This window comes from Orcinus orca, chromosome 11 (assembly GCF_937001465.1).
Source record: "Orcinus orca chromosome 11, mOrcOrc1.1, whole genome shotgun sequence".
NCBI classification, from domain to species: domain Eukaryota; kingdom Metazoa; phylum Chordata; class Mammalia; order Artiodactyla; family Delphinidae; genus Orcinus; species Orcinus orca.
Window position 1 is genome coordinate 44843093 of NC_064569.1, and position 26047 is coordinate 44869139.

General features: G+C 40.1%; 2 protein-coding genes across 3 annotated transcripts; one reads left to right on the forward strand and one right to left on the reverse strand.

Moving 5' to 3' along the window:
* Nucleotides 1–547: 547 nt before the first annotated feature.
* Nucleotides 548–26047, reverse strand: PTGES3 (prostaglandin E synthase 3). Of its 2 annotated transcripts, none has more exons than XM_033435995.2 (7): nt 25764–26047; nt 7912–8025; nt 7690–7759; nt 7042–7140; nt 2764–2826; nt 1856–1880; nt 548–1554 (listed from the first exon to the last, which is right to left on the reverse strand). In XM_033435995.2, coding segments are annotated over exons 1-7 (393 nt in total). In that variant the 5' UTR covers nt 25766–26047; the 3' UTR covers nt 548–1534. The 2 variants fall into 2 exon arrangements, with proteins under 2 accessions (XP_033291886.1, XP_049550453.1); XM_049694496.1 differs by lacking the exon at nt 2764–2826 and adding an exon at nt 4741–4830.
* On the forward strand, nt 12318–14033 carry LOC105748200 (heterogeneous nuclear ribonucleoprotein A1-like). The gene is made up of 3 exons (XM_049694422.1): nt 12318–12347; nt 12939–13500; nt 13538–14033. Exons 1-3 carry the CDS (start codon nt 12318–12320, stop codon nt 13774–13776), a joined length of 831 nt encoding a protein of 276 aa, XP_049550379.1. The 3' UTR covers nt 13777–14033.

Genomic DNA, 26047 nt, shown 5'->3' on the forward strand with positions numbered 1-26047 from the left:
CAGTCCCCAAAAAGTTAAGATTTTCTAGTTGTGGCATTTCAAGAAAATGGTCTTGAATATTATTTGGAACACTCATATACTTAACAAGGGAAGAAAAAAGGTTGTGTTTTCCCTTCAATCTAAATACTCTATCCATATCTATTACTACACTTCCCATCTCCCAAGTTTTTGTTCACTATTTGTCCTGAGGCCAGCCTATGATGTGAGCTCCCTGAGTTCACAATTACCTGAAGGGTTAATCTTTGTATCCCCCCCAGCACTGTAACACTGCCTGTAACACAGGTCCAGAATGACTGACATAAGGAAGTACTGAAATATGAAGCAGTTCTATGCTATGACAAATACGCAGTAGCTGGAAGGAATAAAAAGTGCCAAAATGCGGAAGCTCAAAGATTTAGAGGAGGACAACACAGTTAGTTTTATTTCAATCAAATCACAACACTTTCTTTTCCAACTGTTGCAAAGTGCAGCTACAATTTCCTGTTACAGATCCACTTTTAAAAGGTTTTCTGTGACATTACAGCAAGCCTCATTTTTTTTTCCCCAAACAGAGGAATATTCCCAAATTCTTCCTCAAGCAAAAATAAAAACTCCATTCCAGTAAATGGCAATACATGAAATTACAGTAAACCAGACACTTGAAAGGATAGCCAAGAAGTCTTCCAACAGTTTATTAGAAAGAATGTAGACATTAAAAAAACTCCCCACTGTCATGAACATAAATTGAGGTTTTCAGCCCAGGTACAAGCTGAATCAAAAAAAAAAAATAAAATAAAAAATCCAATAGTGTATTAACATTTTTTTCACTCATTTGCCATACTGACAGTGCAAATACAAATTTGGTCTAAATGTACAGACTCAAGCAACAATGTACAGCCTTTCTTCGTCCTCCATGCTAAGAGATGTAAAAGTTTAAGGGTCAAACAATACCAAATGTACAGGCTTCAAAACCATCTAAGTTAGGGCATTCACTAGTTTTAGCTAAGATACATCTGGAACACTGACAAGTGATCACTTACGAACAATTATGTGAAGTAAATTTTTTGAAAAATAAAACTTTAGTGGAACAATCCTGAAGGATATACCAGAGGAACAACATGTTACCAGTTTAAAGTATCAACCAATTTGTTTCAGCCACTTTTGAGTCCATGTTCTAAAATCTAAAATTTACTTTCCCTAAGCCGAAAGCTTCCGATCATGTCAGTATCTATGTTATGAAGTAAAGGAGACTTAGGTGAAATGTTTTTTATTTATCACAACTGCTTTATCAATTGCCTAGGACCTCAACAGCATCATGGGAATCTGGGAAATGTTCATGCATAAGGTTATTGCCTTAGCTGACTTAAAATTGCCCCATACAATGGTACATATCAACCCTTAGTGAAGCCTTTAAAAAAACAAACAGGTTGAAAAATGGGTTAAAGGAGGCAAATACAGAATCTGCCTTTAGAGCTATCAACTTAGGAATTCTCTCAATTATGAAATCTTGCAGAAGTTATTTTTCTTTCTCAAAATCCAGCGATGACAACATTCCTTACTCCAGATCTGGCATTTCTGAAAGGATTTTTAAAAGATTAGTATAAATTACAAGGGAATAACCTAACAACTTCAAAGTTTTACAATAGGAAAAAGCAGCCACCAAGAGTTGTTTCCTAGATAATTGTCTTTTTTAAAAAATTTGAATCTCAAATCATTCAAATTTCTGCTTTAGCTATTTTTTAGAGGCCATAAAGAAACAATCATGTATCTTCCAAGAATTTTAAACAGGTTAATTAACTTTACTTCTCTATTTTGAGAGTTTGGTCTCTGATGTGAAATATCACTGCGTAAACATACTTTTTACAAAGATACTTACTTTCATCATCACTGTCTTGTGAATCCTGCAGAAAGGAAAATTTAAAAAGTTACCAAGTTGATCAAACATTCCTCTGCTAACTGAACAGTTTGCACCGTAAAAAGCTGAAGCACTGCACTTTTGACTAAGGTAGCAGATATATCAATCTTTGGTTAGATATAATCTTTGGTTTGGTGGTTATATCCATCTTTGAACTTAGCAATGGACTTAAGAACAGGTTTACTTAAGACAAACAGACATACAGCTGAGGATCTATCTTCCTATAAGATATATGTCTTTTCGTGGGAATTGAGCCCACCCTTTAAATCCCTTCCTATCAACCAGACTGAATCCTGGTATAAAATAGTTTCTCTTCTCTCTTGGCATTCAATGGAAGAGGAAAGTGGCTCAATATGAAGACCCCTGGAATGACAGAAGACAATGAACTCTAATCCTAGCTGGTGAATTGTCTAAGTATCTTCCAAACTACACTGAACAACTTTCTTAAAGATGTTAACAGGATGCCAGGTGGGGAAATGTTGAGAAGAGTGGTCTAGTATATCCTTATAGATTCACAACATCCATCTGTTTACTATACGTCTCTCTGACCAATCCTGATGTTAAAACCTGTTCAACTTTGTCAAAATAATCCCTAAACTGTTAACTGAGTAAGGCATATGTCTCTATAAAATAGTAATTTTGAATTATAAATCTGGTGCCTTGAAGAATGATTCAGGGGACACCTGTTTCCTAGTAGGCATCCATCCCTCAAAAATGGGCACATTTAAAAAACTGGTTTTCCTTGTAATATTTTTTAGACCATTAAGTGGCAAAAAAAAAAGGAGCAATTTTGAATCTACATAAAACAACCTGAAAATACATTGTTTCTTAGTATTTAAGTAAACATAGAAAAGAACTTATAGACTTACATCATCTGCTCCATCTACTTCTGGTAAATCTACATCCTCATCACCACCCATGTTGTTCATCATCTATTTGAAGTGTAAAAATTAGTTTTTAAAATGATGTTAAATTAAGCCCTAAGTATTAGGTTGCACGCTCCAGAATAAACCTTAAGTCTGTCATAGGTTTCCACCAATTTAAAAAAAGAAAAAGAAAAAATAAATCAAACTATATATTAGGTACCTTCCTTTCTGGAAAAGGTAGATTATAGGTAATTACATAAAATCCTGAAACCTTGTAGGAAGTTAAGAGTAAGTTCTCATTGAAGAAAAATTATTAAAATTCATCCAACAAGATATATATGTATAATGTAGAAATTAAACACCACAATCCTGAATAGCAGTCACCTCTGGTGGCTAAGAATGAGATTATTTGTACTGAATAGTTGTAAAGTTTTGTATCTTCAACTAAGTGGCATGTGTATTATGGTATTTTCATTGTAGTTTTAAAATATTGTGAAGAACCAATAAATAATTTAAAATAAAGTCCTCTCGGCTGATTAGCTGGCATAAAAGGCCTGAATACTGAATCAAAGGCTAAACACCAGTAACTAAGTTACAAACAGAAAATAAACATAAACCTTGAAAGAAAAGATACACACTGTGGAAAACACCGTTGTATACTTACAATAAACTGGGACCAAAAGAGCATACTTATACATAAAGTACTAATTTCCCAAATTTAGTTCTTTCTGATCATAAAGCAAGCAGTATATTATTTAAAGAGGAACAAATAAGCAGACTAAATAATATGAGATGGGGACTTCAAAAATACATGCTTACCTGGACTTCAGAGTTAGAAGGGGCCTTAAACTTACACCTACTCAAATCTCTCAGTATAAAAATTCTGGGCATCAACTCTCGAATAATATGAGCAAGTAGTAAAGAGTTTTCCTACATCTGAAAGCACTAAGTACTGGTTAAGTTTCTTTGAGCAGGAAAAATGCTCAAAAGGTGCCAAGCTCAATGCTAGGTACCGAGATGCAATGGCAATAGACACAGAACTGAATACATTTGAGAGCTACTTAGGAAATATAAACAAAATACAGACAGCAAAGACAGCAGTTAATGTTATACTGGATAGAGAGAATCAGTGAAAGAGAACATTGTTAAGAAGTTATGACTTGCACAGCTGGGTAAATGGTGGCATCAATTACTACAGTAAGGAGTAGCATGGTTTAGGAGAATCACATGAATACCATTATCTCCCTTCTCTGTTTTGAAATCAAGGTGCCAGAGCCATATGAGAGATGTTAAATAAGCAGTTGCATACATGAAGCTGGGCACTTACTCCTTTTAATTCTTTGTTGTCAAAGAAGAAACATAAAAGTATAGTCAAGATGTCAAATCACAATGAGAGTATCTTCAACTTACAATCTACCATTTTCTTTTCTGATCAGCTTTACTGCAACACATTTAATAAGGTCTAGTCTACCTAAGAGAATCTCAATGATTTTTTCCCCTTTGGCCACGGCAATATGTATTTCAGTGACGTCCTGGAAAAATAGGCTTACTTAAAATCCTTTCCCTGATTTTGCAACTAAAATATCCCTACACACCACTCATTGTACATATCTCATCGTGATTCTTGTGTTTAAAGGTTTATATTCATATTACATGGCTCCAAAATGCAAGCCAATTACTACATTCATGCTCCTTAAAAAAAAAAATCTGTTCCAATGCTGGAATAAAAACTAACTGTGCTGCACTGATTGTATGGTTTATTTTTTTGTCATTATACATCAACTTTAGAACACTAATTTTTAAAAATTCATAAAGGAAGGTTAAATGACCATTGTTAAAATCTTATTTGGTTTTCTGCAGAACAGTCTTGAAAGTAAAATAATGCATGTCCTAAATATCACTGTCTTTAAAACCAAATTAAATTGATTACACAGAAATACACTGGGAGGGAGGTGGAAGAATGCATTTAAAAGAACTTACCTCAGAGAAACGATCAAAATTAGACATGTCTTCATCTGAATCATCTTCCCAGTCTTTCCAATTATTGAAGTCCACACTAAGCCAATTAAGCTATAGATCAATACAAATATCACCCTATGATTAGGTTACCTTGTACTCTTTTAGTGTGTACCTAAAGACTATATTTTTTGAGCTGTGGGTTCATACTAGTGAGGCATGGCATCAGCACACACACACACACACACACACAAAAAAACTAGAAAAACGTAATAATGGTAAGTATAGTTTCATGAAGCTGCTTTCACAGTTGTCAGAAACAAACCTACTTTTGGCACTTCCCTGGTGGTGCAGTGGTTAAGATTAAGAGTCCGCCTGCCACTGCAGGGGACACAGGTTCGAGCCCTGGCCCGGGAAGATCCCACATGCCTCAGAGCAACTAACCCCATGCGCCACAACTACTGAAGCCCGCAAGCTCCAGGGCCCGTAAGCCACAACTACTGAGCCCACGTGCCACAACTATTGAAGCTGGCGGGCCTAGAGCCCATGCTCCCCAACAAGAGAAGCCACCGGAACAAGATGCCCGCGCACTGCAATGAAGACCCAACGCAGCCAAAAAAACAAAAAGAACAAAAGAACCTACATTTTAAAACAAAAATTCACTGGTAGGAACTATTCAAATTCAGATACTTGATTAATTTATTATTTTTTAAATGTCACCATGATATGCTCCAATGCAGCATCTGAGTAATTTATACTTCTAAGCAAAGTCTGCCTCTTGAATGCAGAAGAGTCTGCATCTATTAGTGACTATCTTATTCTGACCACACTTGGTATTAAGTTAAAGGTAATAAACCTCAAAGTAGAGGAAAATATATAGAACACAAGGCCTTAATATTAATAGTACCTAGCTATGAAACAAAAACACTATATTCCTTGTACCAATTTTTTTAAAAAATGTAAGTTTCAGGTGTATAACACTGTAACTCAACACCTGTATACAACTACAGAGTGATCACCCTCCAAGTCCACCTATCGTCTATCACTATACAATTGACTCCTTGTACCCCTTTCACCCACCCCTCCAACCCTTTCCCTACTGGTAACCATCAATCTGTTCTCTGTATCTGTGAGTTTTCATTTCCTTATGCTTTTTAAAATTAGGTTTGTCTTTTTCCTTCTGACTCATTTCACTTAACTTATTACCCTCAAGGTCCAACCATGTTGCTGCAAATGGCAAGATTTCATTCTTTTTTAATGGCTGAGTAGTAATCCACTGAATACACACACACCACAGTTTATCCAATCATCCATCAATGGATACTTTGGTTGCTTCCATGTTTTGGTTACTGTAAATAATGCTGCAATGAACACAGGGGTGGCATACATCCTTTCCAATTAGTGTTTTCATATTCTTCAAATAAATACCCAGAAGTGAAATAGCTGGATCATATGGTAGTTACACCCTTAATTTTTTGAGAAATCTCCATACTGATTCCATAGTGGCTACACCAATTTGTAATCCCAACAACAGTGTACAAGAGCTCCCTTTTCTCTGTATCTTCTTCAGCATTTATTATTTCTATTTTTCATATTAGCCATTCTAACAGTTAGGACATGATTATCTCACTGTGTTGTTTTTTTCTTTAAATAAATTTATTTATTTTTGGCTGCGTGGGGTCTTCGTTGCTGCGTGCGGGCTTTCTCTAGTTGTGGCGAGCGGGGGCTATTCTTTGTTGTGGTGCACAGGCTTCTCATTGCAGTGGCTTCTCTTGTTGCGGAGTACAGGCTCTAGGCGTGTGGGCTTCAGTAGCTGTGGCACGTGGGCTCAGTAGTTGTGGCTCACGGGCTCTAGAGCACAGGCTCAGTAGTTGTGGTGCATGGGCTTAGTTGCTCCAAGGCATGTGGGATCTTCCTGGACCAGGGCTCGAACCCATGTCTCCTGAATTGGCAGGCAGATTCTTAACCACTGTGCCACTAGGGAAGTCTCTCACTGTGGTTTTGATTGGCATTTCTCTGATAATCAGTGATGAACTTGGGCCATGGCAGTGAAAGCTTAAAATCCTAACCAGTAGGCCACCAGGCAACTGCTCTGCCCATTTTTAAATCAGGTTTTTGTTGTTGAGTTGTGTGAGTTCTTCATATATTTTGCATATTAACCTCTTATCAGATACGTGACTTACAAATATACTTTCCCATTAAGTAGGCTGTCTTTTCATTTTGTTGATGGTTTCCTTTGCTGGACAGATACTTTTCAGTCTGATGTCAATGTATCTTTAATTACTTAAAAATACCAAACTTTCAAAAAAAGAAAAAGGAACCTACCTTTGCCCTTTCTTTCGTTAACCTTGGCCATGACTGGCCAGATTCTCCTTTTCGTAAACAACATAAAATTGATCTGTCCGTTCTTTTATGCTTCGAATCCTAAAAACAAAAATAAGCGCTATCACGCCGTTTATATCTCTGGTATTACTACAGGACACAAAGTAGCTGGTTATTTGTCATTTCTCCTAATTTCTTTCCCTACACTTTCTCTAAACCCTGAAACAATCCCTAGACTACTGAAGATTTCATAAGCTATCCAATTGCAAAAAACATTTTTCCTCCCCTGCACAAGGTGAATAAAATAAAACGTTAAAAAAATTAACTAAATACGGTACAATCATAGAACATACTTAGATGTATCTATGCTTAAATAAGACAAGCCTTAAGAGTACAGCCCTTACATCAACTACACAATTTAATTTTTAAAAGATAAAAAATAAAAATTAAAAAAGTATTGCCCTGAGTCCAAACAATAACAAGAACAAAAAGAGTATCCAGAAAAGTAGTTACAAGAGGGAAAATAATGCAAAATATATACTTATTAGCCTCTGAACTGTTAAGAATTAGTGCTTATCTCTAAAATGAGTACTTAAAGTATGTCCATTTCCTTACAATTTAAATTGGGATTAAAGCATCAAGACTACTTACATTTGGATCAATACAGTGAAAAAGATCAATTTCATTTAAATGTTTAAAATTATCACTTCCTCCAAGACAACTGTACCAAAGAAGAAAAAGGGAAAAAAATGAGTCTCTTCAAAGAGGTAAAGATTAGTAGTATCTTCAATGAAAACACAAAACAATCAAGCAAAAGTTATTCAAGCTGCCTGAAACAAGTCTTTTACCCAATGATGTAAAATGGTAATTTACCTGAATGTAAGTTTGGATTTTTCAAAATTTACATTAACATCTTTACTGTCTTCAACACAAAATTCAATGAAGACATAGTCCCTTCGATCGTACCACTTTGCAGAAGCAGGCTGCCTACAAAAAGATAAAATTAGACAAAGTTAAGCTGAAATTCACTAACTATTTACAAACCTCCAAAGCTTAGCATGTAAGTAACATACTTCTGTTCTCCCTCAGAGCATTAATTATTTTGAGGCAGTTTACTGCAATTTCAAACATAAACTACATCTTTTTCCCTAACAGCTGCAGTACAAGTTAAAACGCAATGATACGGACTCCCCTGGTGGTACAGTGGTTAAGAATCCTCCTGCCAATGCAGGGGACACCAGTTCGATCCCTGGTCCGGGAATATCCCACATGCCGTGGAGCAACTAAGCCCGTGCTCCACAACTACTGAGCCTGCGCTCTAGATCCCGCGAGCCACAGCTACTGAAGCCCGCGCACCTAGAGCTCATGCTCTGCAACAAGAGAAGGTACTGCAATGAGGAGCCTGCGCACCGACGAAGACCCAGCACAGCCAAAAATAAACTAAACAAACAAACAAAATGCAATGATACAAATTTCATCATAGAAAAGATTTTAAAAATGAAACAAAATGCTCACTGGAGTTAAGCATTTAGGTAGCCCTGTCAAAATTTGTGCTACTCCTTTATAGCCCTGCTCTTAAGAATTCAACTCCACAGAATTTTAAAAACCAGAACTAGGGGACTTCCCTGGTGGCGCAGTGGTTAAGACTCTGTGCTCCCAGTGCAGGGGCCCCGGGTTCCATCCCTGGTCAGGAAACTAGATCCCACATGCATGCCACAACCAAGGAGCCCGCCTGCCACAACTAAGACCCAGTGCAACTAAAATAAACAAACACATATATATTTTTAAAAAATAAAAATAAAAATCTGAACTAATCCATTGTCAACTCAAATACAGTATTCAACATTTCTACTTACCATGTTAGGAACTGTGGGGGGAATTTTTTTTAAGTATGAGAAATGACAGTATTTGTCCTCAAAAGAGTTCTCATTTGGACTGTTCTGGCAGTCCAGTGGTTAAGACTCCAAGCTTCCACTGCAAGGGGCAGGGGTTCAATCCCTAACTGGGGAACTAAGATCCCGCATGCTGTGCAGCACAGCCAAAAAAAAAAAAGTTCTCATTTGCAGCTGACTATATAAAGCAAAGCAACCATTTTTTTTTTTCCTGGGCAAAAAAATCTTCCTTATGATTCTAAATAATGACACTAGATAAAAAATTAAACTTTATAGTCCCAACTGTTAATCTGTATCTGTATCCAATATATACTTATACTAGAAACAACTTGGAATATTTGCTTTTTCCTTATTATTCACCAGCTCCTATCCCTTGCAATAGACTCCTGTCTTCTTCAATGTTAGCTGCCTAAAGCTCTATTCATCCATTAAAATTATGTTTTAGAATATAGCTAAAAATCTAATAGAAGCAAATACAGTCAAATGTGGTTAATTAACAGGCAATAAAGATTATACATGGTAAATACTTTGAAAAATTTCCTTTGTCATCTTTAAAACAAGTTACTTAGATAAATATTTACATATGCATAAAAATTCCAAGAAGAATTCACACGCACACAAATGAACAGCATCTGCCTCTAAAGAATGAACCAGAAAGATGAGACAAAGTAGATCCACCTCATTCTCAACTATTTCAATTATTTAAAAAAAAATAAGCATGTAGGGCTTCCCTGGTGGCGCAGTGGTTGAGAGTCCACCTGCCGATGCAGGGGACACGGGTTTGTGCCCCAGTCCGGGAGGATCACACATGCCGCGGAGCGGCTGGGCCCGTGAGTCATGGCTGCTGGGCCTGCGCATCCGGAGCCTGTGCTCCACAGTGGGAGAGGCCACAACAGTGAGAGGTCCGCCTACAGCAAAAAAAAAAAAAAAAAAAAAGCATGTGCTGCTTTGATAATCTAAAAATCAAAGTTACAGGAATTCTTTGTATTTTTTGAAACTTTTCTGTAAACCTAAAACTTCAAAATAAAATTTAAAACCAATTGGTTATTATATGTTCAAACACTACTCATAAATCAACTTAAAGGAACTGTTTTGCTTCCAACCTCTGAACTTCCCAACCCTGAGGAGTAGCAGTTTAAAGTTCTAAAGTTACAGCCAACTGCTCATCAACATTTTCACACAACTGTTAAACCTGACTAGTCATACTCTACTCCAAAACACTGATATCAGATCTGAAATTAAAAATTACAGATGGGGCTTCCCTGGTGGGGCAGTGGTTGAGAGCCCGCCTGCCGATGCAGGGGACATGGCTTCGTGCCCCGGTCCGGGAAGATCCCACATGCTGCGGAGCGGCTGGGCCCGTGAGCCATGGCCCCTGAGCCTGTGCGTCCGGAGCCTGTGCTCTGCAACGGGAGAGGCCACAACAGTGAGAGGCCCGCGTACCGCAAAAAAAAAAAAAAAAAACCAGGAGGAAACAATTAGAGTCTCTCTCTCCTTGGCCAATGACAATTTGAAAGGATGACTGCAAACTGATCCAAATACACAAAATATAAATACTCCAGTTTATATTTATTAAAGAAATGTAAAACAAACTACCCACAATTCTAGATCACCAGAAGATGCTACAACTCCAATTCTTTACAAAAAGGCAATTAAAGAGAAAGAATAGGCATTTATCCTTCTTTCCCTTTATGAATCTTTCTTCATGATACCTGAATAGGGCCAGTTCATGAAGATCAGCTTTGTGTGGAATAAAACGTGAGGAGGAAAAAAAAAAAATCACCATTTTGCAAACTTTAAGCTGATTTGGCAGTGTTCATCAATGAATGGGACCATTAACAATGATTAGATGAACAGCAGATAAAGAACTTATGATCTTAGCATCACTAAAAGTGGGACGAGACATTCACTTCCTGATTTGATCAACATGATATATTCCACAGTAAACGTAATTCCAGTCTATAGGAAATATGAGGAAAAGAAACAAGTTAAATCATATCACAAGAAGTGAAAAATTCAGAATACTGTTTCTTAAATCAATGGCAGAAAAGAGGGGGGTACTGCTCTAGATTAAAAGAAACCTAAGAGTTATCAAAGAAGTGCAATTTGTAAATCTGGTATGCATCTTGATTCAAACAAACTAAACATAAAAAAGATTACTGAAACGGTGGAGACCTAGATATGGACAGAGTATTAGATAATGTGAAAACCGTTAGTTTTGTTAGGTGTGAAAGGCACTGTTTTATGGAAAACAAATGTCCATTCAAGATTAAAAGGGAAGTACATGGAGTCTGCTTTAAAATAACTAAGGAAAAAGGGCGAGATAAAGCAGTGTGGCAAAGGCCTGTTGAATCTGGTAGATGGGTAGATGGGGATTTATTACATTCATAATACTTTTCAAAAAATGATATTAAATGGTTTCGGCATGGAATGCTTTCTTCCTTTAGAGCAACCCAGTCTAACTGTGAAATTGTGTTATTTAAAAATTTAAAAAGAGGGACTTTGCCTGGTGGTCCAGGGGTTAAGACTCCGTGCTCCCAATGCAGGGAGCCCGGGTTCAATCCCTGGTCAGGGAACTAGATCCCACATGCCGCAACTAAAGATCTGGTGCAGCCAAATAAATAAATATATATATTTTAAATCCATTGGGCAGAAGAGGAGGGGAGTAGATAAAATAAGAATGACCCTGTACTGATAATGGTTGTGACTGAATAATGGGTACATGAGGAATTCATTGTAGTATTCTACCTTTCCTGTTTGAACAAAAAAGGTAATAAAACTGAGAACAATTACCCTGATTTTTTTCAAATTAATTTTTATTGGAGTACAGTTGACTTACAATGTTGAATTAACCTGATTATAGTGAGCAGATTCTTCTCTCAATATGTTTACAAATGGCTATATCAATAAACTCTGGTAAAAATGCTTTTCTAGCCGAATTTAACAACATAATCTGAAAATACTTGATAGTACTGTTTACCTTGTTAAAATCAAGTTACACATTAAGAACCTATAGTAGGGCTTCCCTGGTGGTGCAGTGGTTAAGAATCCACCTGCCAATGCAGCGGACAAGGTTCGAGCCCTGGTCCGGGAGGATCCCACACGCTGCGGAGCAACTAAACCCGTGCGCCACAACTACTGAGCCTGTGCTCTAGAGCCCGCGAGCCACAACTACTGAGCCCACATGCCACAACTACTGAAGCCCACATGCCTAGAGCCCACACTCCGCAACCAGAGAAGCCACCGCAATGAGAAGCCCACGCACCACAACAAAGAGTAGCCTCTGCTCACCGCAACCAGAGAAAAGCTTGCGCGCAGCAACGAAGACCCAATGCAGCCAAAAGTAAAATAAATTAAATAAATTTTTAAAAAAAAGAACCTATAGTAATGGAGAAGGAGCACATTAATGGCGATCTGGTATATAAGCTCTTTAGTTTCTGTTCGTATCAAGGACACTGGAACCAGGGAAGAATCTTTCCTTTCCTTGAATTCACATTAAGTAATCTAGATTTATATCACTGTCATGGCCTGAAATCACATCCTAAATTCATATGTTGAATTCCTAAACCGCCAGTACCTTAGGATGTGACTGTATTTGTAGAGAGGATCTTTAAAAAAGTAAGGTAGGGCTTCCCTGGTGGCGCAGTGGTTGAGAGTCCGCCTGCCGATGCAGGGGACACGGGTTCGTGCCCCGGTCCGGGAAGATCCCACATGCCGCAGAGCGGCTGCGCCCGTGAGCCACGGCCGCTGAGCCTGTGCGTCCGGAGCCTGTGCTCCACAATGGGAGAGGCCACAACAGTCAGAGGCCCGCGTACAGCAAAAAAAAAATAAAAATAAAAAAGTAAGGTAAACTTAGATCTTAGGGTGGGCTATAATCCAATATGACTGGTGTCCTCATAAGAGATTAGGACAGTTACACGGACCCAGAAGCAACCTAAATGTCCACTGACTTTCTGCACGTGGACGCCGCCAAGTAAGCACCATTGACATCTCCTCCCTCCACTGCAGTCAAGTCTAAGTCAGTTACCCAAAGAGCCCCAACATCTGCGGAAGCTCTTCACTGGAGGTTTGAGCTTTGAAGCAACCAATGAGAGTCTGAGGAGCCATTTTGAGCAGTGGGGAACGCTCAGAGATTGTGTGGTAATGAGGGATCCAAACACCAAGCGCTCCAGAGGCTTCAGGTTTGTCACATATGCCACTGTGGAGGAGGTGGATGCAGCCATGAATGCAAGGCCACACAAGGTGGATGGAAGAGTTGGGGAACCAAAGAGGGCCGTCTCAAGAGAAGATTCTCAAAGACCTGGTGCCCACTTAACTGTGAAAAAGATTTTTGTTGCTGGCATTAAAGAAGACACTGAAGAACATCACCTAAGAGATTATTTTGAACAGTATGGGAAAATTGAAGTGACTGAAATCATGACTGACCGAGGCAGTGGCAAAAAGAGAGGCTTTGCTTTTGTAACCTTTGATGACCATGACTCCGTAGACAAGACTGTCATTCAGAAATACCATACTGTGAATGGCCACAACCGTGAAGTAAGAAAAGCCCCATCTAAGCAAGAGATGGCTGGTGCTTCATCCAGCCAAAGAGGTTGAAGTGGTTCTAGAAACTTTGCTGGTGGTCGTGGAGGTGGTTTTGGTGGGAATGACAACTTTGGTCATGGAGGAAACTTCAGTGGTCGAGGTGGCTTTGGTGGCAGCCATGGTAGTAGTGGATATGGTGGCAGTGGGGATGGCTGCAATGGATTTGGTGGAATCCAAATTGGTGGAAGCAATTTTGGAGGTGGTGGAAGCTACAATGATTTTGGAAATTACAACAATCAATCTTCAGCTTTTGGGCCCATGAAAGGAGGAAACTTTGGAGGCAGAAGTTCTGGCCCCTATGGTGGTGGAGGCTAATACTTTGCCAAACCACGAAAGCAAGGTGGCTATGGTGGTTCCAGCAGCAGCAGTAACTATGGCAGTGGCAGAAGGTTTTAATTACTGCCAGGAAACAAAGCTTAGCAGGAGAGGAGAGCCAGAGAAGTGACAGGGAAGCTACAGGTTACAACAGATTTGTGAACTCAGCCAAGCACAGTGGTGGCAGGGCCTAGCTGCTACAAAGAAGACATGTTTTAGACAATACTCATGTGTATGGGCAAAAAAACTCGAGGACTGTATTTGTGACTACCTGTATAACAAGTTATTGCAGTTTCTGTTCTGTGGAAAGTGTAAAGCATTCCAACAAAGGGTTTTAATGTAGATTTCTTTTTTTTTTTGCACCCATGCTGTTGATTGCTAAATTTAATAGTCTGATCACGATGCTGAATAAATGTGTCTTTTTAAAAAATGAGCTGTGTAAAGTTAGTCTACTCTGAAACCATTTTGGTAAACTACCTCAACAGTGTGAAGTTAGAGCTCCTTCAGGGTGATGCCAGGTTCCATTCAAAATTTATTTACAACCTGCTTTGGTGGAAAAGCTATTGCCTTCAGAAACCTTGGTGTAGTTGAACTGACAGTTACTGCGTTGTGACCTGGAGTTCACCGTGAAAAGGGTCACCCAAGCAAAGTCATGGAGTTTTTTGGTTATTAATATGATTGTTGGCACATCCTATGCAATATATCTAAATTGAATTACAGTACCAGATAAAGTTATAGATGGGAATGAAGCTTGTGTATCATCCATTATCATGTGTATTCAATAAACGATTTAATACCCTCTTGGGGGGAAAAAAAGGTCCATCGACAGGAATGGATAAAGATATGGTACATATATACAATGAAATATTACTCAGCCATAAAAAGGAACGAAATGCTATTTGCAGAGATGTGGATGGACCTACAGACTGTCATACAAAGTGAAATCAAAGAGAATAATATCATACAATATCGCTTATATGTGGAATCTCGAAAAACGGTACAGATGAACTTACTTGCAAAGCAGAAACAGACTCACAGATGCAGTGAACAAACTTATGGTTACCAAGAGGAGGAGATGGGACGAATTGGGAAACTAGGATTGACATATATACACTACTATGTATAAAATAGGTAACAAATGAGAACCTACTGTATAGCACATAGAACTCTACTCAATGTTCTGTGGTGACCTAAATAAGAAATCTAAAAGAGTGGATATACCGTATACGTATAACTGATTCAATCTGCTGTAGAGCAGAAACTAACGCGTTGTACAGCAACTATAATCCAATAAAAATTAATTGAAAAATAAATTAATTAAAAAGAGAGAGAGGGCTTCCCTGGTGGCGCAGTGGTTGGGAGTCCGCCTGCCGATGCAGGGGGTGTGGGTTAGTGCCGCAGAGCGGCTGGGCCCGTGAGCCGTGGCCGCTGAGCCTGCGCGTCCGGAGCGCTCTGCAGCAGGAGGGGCCGCAGCAGCGAGGCCCGCATACCGCAAAAAAAAAAAAAAAAAAAAAAAAGAGAGAGAGATTAGTACAGTTACAGAGGAAAGACCCTGTGAAGAAGACAGAAGCCGGCCATCTGCAAGCCAAGCAGAGGCCTCAGAAGAAACCAACCCTTCTGACACCTCGATCTTGGACTAACACCCTCCAGAATTGTGAGGAAATAAATTTCTACTGTTTAAATCACCCAGTCTCTGGTACTTTGCTATGGCAGCCCTAGCCAACTAATAAAATCATTTACCAGACAATAAAAACAAAATTAAATGATCCTAACCTGGAGCCAAAAATGGTTTTTGTATTTTTAAAGTTGTGAAAACAAAAATGTGAGACAGATATTTGTGGCCTGTAAAGCCTAATATTTACCAAGTGCCCCTGATCTAAACCGTCTAAAAATACAAGGGGGGGGAAATCCTACACTTAACCTGAACGGTAATAAACACATATATTCACTCATTTGAAAGGAAAACCAAGTGTTTATGAAATCACAACTCTTTTCTCCTATTAACTCAGAGAAAGGGTGATTTTAAACTCTAGCTCCTAAACTATGTTGGATTCGTGTCTATAGTCTTATACAAACACTGGCAAAATCCCAAACTACTGTTCAAGTCTGTTAATTCATTTTAATAGTAACATACCTATAAACGCAAAAACTTTTTCACCTCTGCATACATTATGTGAATAAGCCACTACTTATAACAAAATAATACCCAAAATCTCTGAAGTGGGACATTCCAAGTTCTTCTGACAAGTTCTTCCAAGCTCAATGTTAGGGCTATGTCAATTCGAGCAACTAAACTTTGCATAACCTAAAATTCTCCTCTGTAGTTTTGACTAAAATTTCTTAGTTTGTCTTAAAATGACAGAGTGGAAACCACATTTGTTCCCAAATACCATTTTTAATATACTAGAATCTCGTGCATTTTAATTCTAATTTGTAGAAAATTACAAGCACCTCTCCCTTAAAAAAAATGAATGCACCATGGACTTCCCTGTTGGTCCAGCAGTTAAGACTCCGTACTTCCACTGCAGGTGGCACAGGTTTGATCCCTGGTCGAGGGAAGTTCCACATGCTGTGAGGTGTGCACCGCCCCCCAGAAAGGATGCACCAGTGCAATGACCTTAATGCATGCCCTCCAAATTCATATATCATCTACGGGATGATATTCGAAGGTGGGACCTGAAAGGTGTTTACTACTAGATCATGAGGGTAGAACCCTCATAAATTAAAGTCATGCCTTAAGGGCTTCTGTGGTGGTGCAATGGTTAAGAATCCACCTGCCAATGCAGGAGACATGGGCTCGAGCCCTGGTCCAGAAAGATCCCATATGCCGTGGAACAACTAAGCCCGTGTGCCACAACTACTGAGCCCACGTGCCACAACTACTAAAGCCCGCGTGCCTAGAGCCCGTGCTCTGCAACAAGAGAAGCCACCGCACCGCACCAAAGAGTAGCCCCTGCTCGCTGCAACTAGAAAAAGCCCGTGCGCAACAACGAAGACCCAATGCAGCCAAAATAAATAAATAAAATAAATCTATTTAAAAAATAAATAAAGTCATGCCTTATATATAAAGAGGCTCCAGAGAGGCCCCTAGCCCTTTCACTGCTCCAGAGGGGCCCCTCGCCCCTTCCACTACTATGAGGACACAGCAAGAAGCTATGAACCAGAAAGTGGGCCCCTTCACCAGAAGGTGACCATATTGGTGCCTAAATCTTGAACTTCCAGACTGCAGAATAGTAGACATTAAGTTTCTACTGTTGATGAACTACCCAGTCTGTGGTATTCTGTTACAGCAGCCCAGACTAAACCAACCAGCAAAGCTACATGGAAAAAATTTGCTAAAGAACATTTCCAGGTTATTGCAGTTCTTTTGATAGTTTACTATGTGCAGGACAGATTAAATTATTAAAAGACAATTAGGACACATCAAGCCTTTTATGAACTGGTAGGACAAACATATCATACATAATTCCAGGTAAGTTCATAAAGCTTAAGGTTAAAAACCAAGGTCACAGACGTCCCTGGAGACCATGGAAAAGAGTTTATTCTGTATCTGGGTAGTTTAAAAAAAAAATTAATTATAGCTATCATCGCTTTAGAAGTTTGAATATCTTGAGAGAGAAAAATTCTGTATCTAATAGAATTCTACAGCATATGTCTTGTCTCTATAACCAATACTACTGTCAAAGCTCCAACATCTTTATTTTCTTTGTCTCTCAGAATCTCCAATGTTCAGAAGTTTTTGTAAGGGGAATTCCCCTGGTGGTCCAGTGGTTAAGACTCTGAGCTTCCACTGCAAGGGGGCGAGAGTTGGATCCCTGGTCAGGAAACTAAGATCCCCACATGCTGCAGAGCGCAGCCAATCAATCAATCAATAGAAGTTTTTGTAAGCAGGTACTCTGGACCATTATACAGCAAACACGGAAAATTATGAGGTCTGCGTGCCACAACTACTGAAGCCTGCATGCCACAACTACTGAAGGCCGCGTGCCTAGAGCCCGTGCTCTGCAACAAGAGAAGCCACCGCAATGAGAAGCCCCCACACTGCAGTGAAGAGTAGCCCCTGCTCGCAGCAACTAGAGAAAGCCCATGGGCAGCAACAAAGACCCAATGCAGCCAAAAATGAATTAATTTGTATTAAAAGTTAAAAAAATTTTGTGAGCTCTGTGAGAATTTAGTGAAAGAAAACATTTTTACTATTCAAGTGAGAGGCCTACAAATCTTAGTTAGTACCATAATAATTCAAATTTGGCTTCCTGAAATGCACAGTTTAGCTCAACCTCATGGGATACGTATATATTACATGCTCGTCCCATAGAATCACACAGGATTCCACATCATTTTGGTGTTTTCCCCCCAGAAATCATTAAGAACTGTCATGGGACTGTTCGATCAAATTAATTTTTTTATAAAAAAGTTTTAACATACACAAATGAGACATATGATCAATATCTCAATTCTTACTCTGAATCATTGAGAAAAAATTAGAATACTATTATTTGGTCACTAAACATTAGGCTCTTCAACATATACAGACAGGGAATTCCCTGGTGGCTCAGTGGTTAATAATCTGCCTGCCAATGTAGCGGACGGGTTCGATCCCTGGTCCTGGAAGATCCCACATACCATGGAGAAACTAAGCCCATGTGCCGCAACTACTGAGCCTGCGAGCCACAACTACTGAAGCCCGCATGCCTAGAGCCCGTGTTCCGCAACAAGAGAAGCCACTGCAATGAGAAGCCCGCGCACTGCAACGAAGAGTAACCCCCATTTGCCGCAATTAGAGAAAGCCCGCGCACAGCACCGAAGACCCAACGCAGCCAAAAATAAATATTTTTTTAAAAACCCCAAAAAACAGACAAATATACTGGGGAAAATAGCAATAACAACCTTTTAATAAAAATGCTCTACTTTTGGGACTTCCCTGGTGGTCCAGTGGTTAAGACTCCACACTCCCAATGCAGGGGACACGGGTTCGATCCCTGGTCGGGGAACTAAGGTCCTGCATGCCGCACAGCGCAGCCAAAAACTAAACACAAAAAATGCTCTGCTTTTGTAAAAATATTTAAGACTGCAAAATGTGATACAAGGATGCACTAAATGACAATCTTTATGATAAAGCAAACATTCTTAAATCTATTAGGTTTTATCTTCAACTAATGGCCTCATACAGAAATTAATCAAGCAGAAAAAGTGTAAGTATTAATTTTTGATTGGAAGGCCAATTTCTTTAGATTTAAAAAAAATGGAGGGGAAAGAGAAAGAAGGGTAGAATCTCTTAAAGGAGAATTTATGGTAATCATCAGTTAATTAAGAGAAAAAATCAGTCTGACCAAATTGTAACTAATAAGCTAAATATTCCCAAAATAAACATTCTCAAAATAAAGGGCTCACAAACAAGTCAAATGTATTTTGAGGGTATATACTGATTTGGTGGTCCTTCTTTTCCAGATTTCCCAAAATATAGCAAAGCCTCAATTAATAGAATCTAAAGTTATAAATGACTCTCACCAACTTTATCTTTCACCTACTGACCACCAAACTACTCGCCCAATTTGGGTTTTTTTGTTTTTTTGCGGTACGTGGGCCTCTCACTGTTGTGGCCTCTCCCGTTGCGGAGCACAGGCTCCAGACGCGCAGGCTCAGCGGCCATGGCTCACGGGCCCAGCCGCTCCGCGCGGCATGTGGGATCTTCCCAGACTGGGGCACGAACCCATGTCCCCTGCATTGGCAGGCGGACTCTCAACCACTGTGCCACCAGGGAAGCCCCTACTCGCCCAATTTGCATGAGATAGGGACTTCCCTTGTGGCCCAGTGGTTAAGACTCCGCGCTTCCAATGCAGGGGACATGGGTTCGATTGGTGGTTGGGGAACTAAGATCCCACATGGTGTGGAGTGCGGCCAAAAGAAGCCAATCTATATTGAGATATAGCTGAATTTGACTGAAGATGCGATACAGCAAAATAAAGGACCAACTGTAAAAGATCCCAGTTAGTTCCAAACATCACTCTCAAGCACCTCATATAGCCAAGTCTTATAGCTGAAAGAGATTCAGAGTCTAAATATTATTCAATAAACAAATTATTTATTAAACATGATACCGGGAATTGTTCCGGAGATACAGCTGTCAGCAAAGCAGATAAAAATCTCTGCCCTTAAGAAGCTCACATTCAAGTTGGATGAAATTTAGCCCAAAATTCTTCTTCTAAGAAACATGGGGGTAGAGGGATCCATTACTAGCTATGGTTTACCTTTCTTAAAGTATAAGTAAGTGATACACTATAAGACAATGTTTTTTGTTTGTACTCTTAAAAGTAACTCATCTATATATTTAATTATACTTGTAAGATACATTACATCACAATCTATAACCTCACATACTTTATTCAGAAGTAATGATAATCCCCATACAAATTTATTTATTTATTTATTTATTTATTTTTTCGCATTACGTGGGCCTCTCACTGTTGTGGCCTCTCCCGTTGCGGAGCACAGGCTCCGGACGCGCAGGCCCAGCAGCCATGGCTCACCGGCCCAGCCGCTCCGCGGCATGTGGGATCCTCCCGGACCGGGGCACGAACCCGCGTCCCCTGCATCGGCAGGCGGACCCCCAACCACTGCGCCACCAGGGAAGCCCTACAAATTTATTTTTAATGGAACATGATGTTTGTCTGAATTAAAACATCACTTTGAATTCTAAGATAAAACAATAATAATCAGAAGACTAGCTTTTTACTAGAACTTGATAATGGAGAAAGTATCCTCTATGTTTATCCTCTATAAACTAAACATTTCCAGTAAATGAAAAGCTTCTTAAAAACCAGATTCACTCGCCTTCTATGTATCCCAGAGTATTTTTAAACATCAAGAAGGGTTACAGGGACTTCCCTGGTGTCACAGTGGTTGGGAGTCCACCTGCCAGTGCAGGGGACAGGGGTTCGATCCCCAGTCCAGGAGGATCCCACATGCCGCGGAGCAGCTGGGCCCAGGCACAACTACTGAGCCTGTGCACTGCAACTACTGAAGCCCGAGCATTCCAGGGCCCGCCTGCCACAACTAGTGAGCCCACGTGCTGCAACTACTGAAGCCCGCGTGCCTAGAGCCCGTGCTCCACGAGAAGCCCACACACCACAACGAAGAGTAGCCCCTGCTCACTGCAACTAGAGAAAGCCTGCGCACAGCGATGAAGACCCAACGCAGCCAAGGGAAAAAAAAGGGGGTTATGGAAGAAAACAAACTCATTATAACCAAGGGAGAAAAAAAAAAGTTTAAAAGATGTTACAAAGTTCAGAATAACTGATATTTTAAAACCAAGTCTATCAACTGGTCTATTATTTACAAAAGAGAATCGAGAAACTGGTAAATCTATTTCAGTTTGTACTAAGTAAGGAATGATATGGAAACATGAAAATTCTGCTAAAAAAAAAAAGTTCCAGTTTCAGACTGAGCAGTTTTTCCTTGTTAAGTATTATCAAAAGCCCTGCCTAAAAAAAAAAAAAAGCCCTGCCCGTAAACATCTAAAACCAAACTCTCTCACACATATTCTTTGCTCAGAGAAACCCTGATACACTTCTCATATTTTCAGATCTTCTGTATGCCAGTTGTACTACTATGTAAAACTTCCTGGAAAGTTAATCTGAATATACATGCAAGTCCAGTGATCCCCAAATTACATGCCAAGGTGCATCAAGGCACTACGGAAGAATTTACAGGGCTGCCACAGGATATTTCAAATTTAAGAGAAATTCAGTGATACTCAACTTCAGTCAAGACACTAAGTGGTTCAGTTTCAACAGCAGACTGCACTGTAACCCTCTCCACTAAGTTTCATCTTTGCAAAGCTGGATTTTTGGTGGTTACGATTTAAAAAAAAAAAAAGACCTACAAAAAACTCAACAGGGAACAGGAATTGAGATGGAAGTATCCAATCTGATTTCAAGGTATAACAAGTTATACAGTTCCCAAAAGGCATACACCTTTCATCAGTAACTGTGCTTATACAAGAAACTACGTTTTTCTTTCAATTTATGTGTGTTAGCTTTCTGAAAAGCTAACAGGCTATAAGGACGAAGTACTTAAGTTGTTTGGACCCAACTATCTAATAAACAGAACGTCTAGGTTACTTCTTATGGCCTAGCAGCACCATTAAAAAACCAACCAACAAATAAAAAAAATACAAAATAGTAACAACAAAAATACTACTAAGACACCAAGGGATGAACCAAGAAAGTTTGTGAACCTCTGTGCTACTTCCTTTCTTTGATAATTCCCACTCTAAAATATAAAGGTGTGGGACTTCCCTGGTGGTCCAGTAAAGACTCCACACTCCCAATGCACAGGGCCCGGGTTCCATTCCTGGTCCAAGAACTAGATCCCACATGGATGCCACAACTAAGTTTGCATGCCACAACTAAGGAGCCCTCGAGCCACAACTAAGGAGCCCGCCTGCCACAACTAAGACCAAACACAACCAATTAAATAAATAAATATTTCAGGGGAGAAAAGAAAAACTGAACTACAGGCAATTTTTTTGTGTGTGTGTGGTACGCGGGCCTCTCACTGTTGTGGCCTCTCCTGTTGCGGAGCACAGGCTCCGGACGCGCAGGCTCAGCGGCCATGATCTTCCCGGACCCGGGCACGAACCCGTGTCCCCTGCATCGGCAGGCGGACTCTCAACCACTGTGCCACCAGGGAAGCCCCAGGCATGGTTATGTATTGGAAATAAAAGGACAACCTGGAAAATTATTCTCCCTTTTTTTAAAGTGAAAAAAATGTCTTTGTGAGAAATTCTGGGTTCCAATCCTATTTGGGACAGTTGTTTATACTAATCAGCAGTGCTGTGAATTGATATTTGAAGAACTAAATCCTGTAATGTAATAAAATTAAAAGTTAAAAAAAACACCTCTGTGGCTTAGATCCTTTCAGTACACAAAGATAATTAAGCATGCTGAGTTGGAAAGAGCCCTGATACAAACACTCTTCAGCAATAAAGTACGACTACATGAGAAGATCAACTACGGCACAGAAAATCCACAACAGCACATTTTATTTGGTTTTGGAGTACAACACGGGTGAGGGCATATTACTCAAGGTAAGATTTAAAGTAATTGGCATCTTCCTGGAAAACCAAAAGTTCTAAGGTGTTCTGTGGAAGTCATCAGCCTCAATTTAAAATCTATCCCTAACCTACACAGTAAATAATAAAGTTTACTAAAACACACTTTGTATTTCTGTAGTAAAATACACTAGATGCAGCAATTCTTAATAACTCAAATAAAATATGATTATTAATGTTTCAGAGCTAGATTGATTCTAAACAGTTTATTACGAAGGTGTTTTTTCCTGAAAAGCAATCATCACTAACCACCTATGACTCTAAAATGATAAAGCTTCTAGAAGATCTTAAAACTGAGAAAACACAATTAAACAGGAGAATCTTAACAATACATACTGGTCTGCCTCAAGTGATTTGTCACTTCGTTTCTACTGCCTTCCGGTTAAAGTCTAACTAAGCACAGAAAAAAAGAAACATCCAGTTGCTAGGTTACAGTGGCTAGGAAATCAACACTGAACAAAAGCCTTCATCAGTTACTCTTCCTCAACTTATAGAAATTAACCATATGCTGTATGGTCACTATTACCATTTGTTTTGGAGGTTAAAGACTGATGATTTTATTTTGGGGACTCAATCGTACAAAGTTGAACGATGGCAAAGTTAAGATTTTAACCAACGCTAGCAATGGTCGCAGTGTTTCTGGACAATTTATTAATTTGACTACAAGACACTGGAAAGAATGATTTCAAACTGCTCAAAAGTGAATGTTTTACTTCATACCTATTGTTAATACGTCCAACTTAAAACCTAGAACCAATTACAACAGCTTAAAAAAAAAAAAAAAAAGTAAAGTAGCACCCCCTACAGGGGATTTGTGCAGGTCTTAAATGGAGGAGAGAGGTCCTAAACTCCCAGCCTCCTCCAAGGTAGGTGAGAAATTGAGAGCTTTTATGCAAACTACTAGACAAAACTTGATTAGAAAAAATTTATCTAGGAAATGACGACTGAAGAGCAATCAAATGATAAAAAAACAGACCTTAAAACCCTTGAGATGTCCAGCGTAAATGTCTCTCTCTACAGCTAAAAAAAGTCTACAGCACACATCAACAAAATGAATGCTCATCAGCCAGATTCTTCCTAGGACTCATTAAAAGTCTTTTCCAACTCAAATAACTGACTCATAATATTCATCTTACAAATTCAGTCATTAATAAGATCCCCTAAAGAATTTGCAAGATGGCATATACTGAATACCTTAAACACAATGAAATTTACCTGGTCCCTTCAAAACACTCATTTTGAAAATAGCATTCTTCTGACAGACTGCTTTTTGGAATACCGCTATACTTTTCATCCGAGTTTTTAACCTATTTACATAACTTAATATTTCTTACCTATTTAACTATTTCATGTGACCTGTGAAAGTGTTTCTATCTCAAACATACTATTTCTTCACGAAAAAATTTGCTTGGCTACATTAATCTATTAAAAGTTGGTAATGCCTTATCTGAGGATTAATTTTCTCCTCACAGATGTTTTAAGACTGACAATCCTGCTACATTATTTGGAATAAATGTCAAAGAGAAAAAGCACAAGCTATTTTTCACAGATTAAAATCTTCTATTACATACCACTTTTGGGGGTGGGAGAATCCTTCCAAAATTCTAATAAGTCACTTTACAATAATACATGCCTTCTTCTCAAGGCTTCTTTTCCATCAAGTGACTATAGTGTTTTCTTTACTTATCTAAATAAAACGTCTAGACGTTTTATTAAGTAAACCCTTGCAAGTGCATTACTTTTTACAGGAATAAAACTTGTTCCCCTCAATTGCTCTCCATACATAACTTTTAGGGAGCGATTAGAACCAAAAAACTACTAAATCGGCAGTTCTTGTATCTGAAAAGGTAAAGCTTTCCCTGAGAAAAATCTAAAGGCTGAAAGTGGCGATGCCAAGAATTCTCATTCGGTTAAAATCACCAAGGTTTTCCTGTATCATAAAGCTTCTAAACAATCTGTAGTCACTTCAGTAAAGAAAATTAAACTAAGGCAACAAAAAGGTGACGACATACCTGTTTCATCCTTAAACTAAGATAGGATGATGAAACCTCGCCTAAAGTTTAATATGAACACTGAAAACGTCCACAAATATCTTTCGACTCCAACACGTGCAGAACGCCCTGCTCAATGGTAATTCCTCGCTGCCAGGGACACAGCTGAGTTTTGGCAACTTTCACTCCGTCAGCGAGACTGGAGTTAGGAGAAAGCCTGGAATGACCATACTCAAGCAATCACGACACCCGAGAGCGAAGTTAAGTTGCGGCGACGGTATGGCCTCCCTCCAGTCGCCTAGCAGTACCTGTCGCTCGCGGCGCACGGCCGCGTGGTGCTCTACGAGCACCAGCAGCCTTGTGGTAGCACCCACCGCAGGTGCACTTGGCCCCGGGCCTGGTCACAGCATCACAGAGCGACAGGAGCAGACCACCCCAGGAGCGGAGCGGTAGCCCACGAGGGTCCACGCCTCCAGGGCGCCCGGACGGCGAAAAGCTCACGGGAGACTAAGGCCTACGGCTAAGTTACGGAGAGTTAGGAGCAGCCGGCACTGCCTAAGGGGGAAGGTGGGATTTCCGGCACGGGGAAGCCGAGGGCCGGTTTAGAGGTGGGGGAAGCGGACATCGGAGGAAATATGTCCTCCACCCGCCAATGGTAATCATAACAAGGATACTGAACCTCCCACTCCCAAGCAAGAACGATTTCCACCGAGGGGGAAAAGCCGAGGGGGCCTAAAGCGGGGGAGGGGAAGGGACGGCTTCCCGGCAGCCCCCCGCGCGGCCTCGGCCTCCCTCACGGGCGACCTTCCCTCGGCGGGGTGTCGCACTCACATCGTGAACGGGGCAGGGGGACGGGCGAACGGGTGGCGGGCGTCTCCGGCGGCAGCTCCTGGGCAGGCGACTCCTCTCCGGTGGCGACTCCGGCGTCTTCTCCCCGGTAGCGGCCTCTTTTCGTTTCCCTCAAGCGACGGCGGCGGCGGCGGGCTCGACCTGGGTCCCCAGAATGCACCGCGCGGAGAGAGCGACTCCTCCGGTCGGAGAGAAGAGGAAAGTGTAGGAAAAGGGGCGCGAGGACGGAGAACGAACGTGCGTGCGTGCGAGCGAGGGGTGGTGAG